Source organism: Panulirus ornatus, chromosome 5 (assembly GCF_036320965.1).
Source record: "Panulirus ornatus isolate Po-2019 chromosome 5, ASM3632096v1, whole genome shotgun sequence".
Taxonomy (NCBI): Eukaryota; Metazoa; Arthropoda; class Malacostraca; order Decapoda; family Palinuridae; genus Panulirus; species Panulirus ornatus.
Window position 1 is genome coordinate 44,170,472 of NC_092228.1, and position 2,500 is coordinate 44,172,971.

The window sequence follows — 2,500 nt, forward strand, 5'->3', positions numbered from 1 at the left end:
CGAGAGGATTTAAAAGGCTCCTTTTCATCTGTGCGAGAGAATTTAAAATGCCCCATTTCATCTGAGTGAGAGGATTTAAAAGGCCCCATTTCATGAGTGAGAGGATTTAAAAGGCCCCATTTCATCTGAGTGAGAGGATTTAAAAGGCCCCTTTTTCACCTGAGAGAGAAGATTTAAAAGGCCCCTTTTCATCTGAGAGAGAGGATTTAAATTAGGCTTCTTTCTATGTGCGTGAAAAGATTTAAACTTTCCTGGCCATTGAAGTAAGGGGATTTAAAAGGCTTTAGGCCATTTGAGTGTGAGAGTTTTTAAAAGGCTTCTGGCCATTTAACGTTACGTTTTGCAGTGGACACGCCGGAGGCAATCACAACCATCCATAAGAATTTGAACTCCCGAAATATCTCTGTCTACGGTTGGGGCACCATTGATGACGGTGAGTAATTGGGGCACCATTGATGACGGTGAGTAACTGGGGCAACCATTGATGACGGTGAGTAATTGGGGCACCATTGATGACGGTGAGTAACTGGGGCAACCATTGATGACGGTGAGTAATTGGGGCACCATTGATGACGGTGAGTAATTGGGGGCATCATTGATGACGGTGAGTAATTGGGGGCATCATTGATGACGGTGAGTAATTGGGGCACCATTGATGACGGTGAGTAACTGGGGCAACCATTGATGACGGTGAGTGATTGGGGCACCATTGATGACGGTGAGTAATTGGGGCACCACTGATGACGGTGAGTAATTGGGGCAACCATTGATGACGGTGAGTAATTGGGGCACCACTGATGACGGTGAGTAATTGGGGCAACCATTGATGACGGTGAGTAATTGGGGCACCATTGATGACGGTGAGTAACTGGGACAACCATTGATGACGGTGAGTGATTGGGGCACCATTGATGACGGTGAGTAATTGGGGCACCGTTGATGACGGTGAGTAATTGGGGCAACCACTGATGACGGTGAGTAATTGGGGCACCATTGATGACGGTGAGTAATTGGGGGCACCATTGATGACGGTGAGTTATTGGGGCACCATTGATGACGGTGAGTAATTGGGGCACCATTGATGACGGTGAGTAATTGGAGCACTATGGATGACGGTGAGTAATTGGGGCACCATTGATGACGGTGAGTAATTGGGGCACCATTGATGACGGTGAGTTATTGGGGCACCATTGATGACGGTGAGTAATTGGGGCACCATGGATGACGGTGAGTAATTGGAGCACTATGGATGACGGTGAGTAATTGGGGCACCATTGATGACGGTGAGTAATTGGGGGCACCATTGATGACGGTGAGTAATTGGAGCACTATGGATGACGGTGAGTAATTGGAGCACTATGGATGACGGTGAGTAATTGGGGCACCATTGATGACGGTGAGTAATTGGGGCACCATTGATGACGGTGAGTAATTGGGGGCACCATTGATGACTGTGAGTAATTGGGGCACCATTGATGACTGTGAGTAATTGGGGGCATGATCAACGAGCGTAAGTATCCTAGTTACGATCAACGAGCGAGAGTATCTGAGGCATGATCAACGAACATAAGCATCCGAGGCATGATCAATGAACGCGTCTGAGGCATGATCAACGAACGTAAGCATCTGAGGCACGATCATTGAACGCGTCTGAGGCATGATCAACGAACGTAAGTATCCGAGGCACGATCAACGAATTCGTCTGAGGCATGTTCAACGAACGTAAGTATCTGAGGCACGATCATTGAACGCGTCTGAGGCATGTTCAACGAACGTTAAGTATCTGAGGCACGATCATTGAACGCGTCTGAGGCATGTTCAACGAACGTAAGTATCTGAGGCACGATCATTGAACGCGTCTGAGGCATGATCAACGAACGTTAAGTATCTGAGGCACGATCATTGAACGCGTCTGAGGCATGTTCAACGAACGTAAGTATCTGAGGCACGATCATTGAACGCGTCTGAGGCATGTTCAACGAACGTAAGTATCTGAGGCACGATCAATGAACGCGTCTGAGGCATGATCAACGAACGTTTGTGGGCCACGATTAACGAAGGTAAGCAACTGGGACACGTTCAACGACTGCACGTTTATACGACATAAGTAATGTTAGATAAAGAACAATTGTTTTGTGTATATAGACTTGGAACACCTAAAAGATTAACCAGGAACCCCTGATGGCAACGAGTTAGATAAACCAGGCAATAAGTTAGATAAACCAGGAGCCTCTGATGGCAACAAGAGTTAGATAAACCAGGAGCCTCTGGTGGCAACGAGTTAGATAACCCAGGCAATAAGAGTTAGATAAACCAGGAGTCTCTGATGGCAACAAAAGTTAGAAATATCAGGCAATAAGAGTTAGATAAACCAGGAGCCTCTAATGGCAACAAGAGTTAGATAAACCAGGCAATATGTTAGATAAACCAGGAGCCTCTAATGGCAACAAGTTAGATAAACCAGGAGCCTCTAATGGCAACAAGTTAGATAAACCAGGAG

At 46.5% G+C, this 2,500-nt stretch overlaps 1 protein-coding gene across 1 annotated transcript in view; it reads left to right on the forward strand.

Annotated features, from left to right (window-relative positions):
- LOC139746884 (uncharacterized) overlaps positions 1–2,500 on the forward strand; it is a 33,093-nt gene that overhangs the window by 24,728 nt on the left and 5,865 nt on the right. The window contains exon 12 of the mRNA XM_071658541.1: positions 347–433. Coding sequence (XP_071514642.1) covers positions 347–433 — 87 coding nt within the window. The remainder of the gene's footprint in view (positions 1–346; positions 434–2,500) is intronic.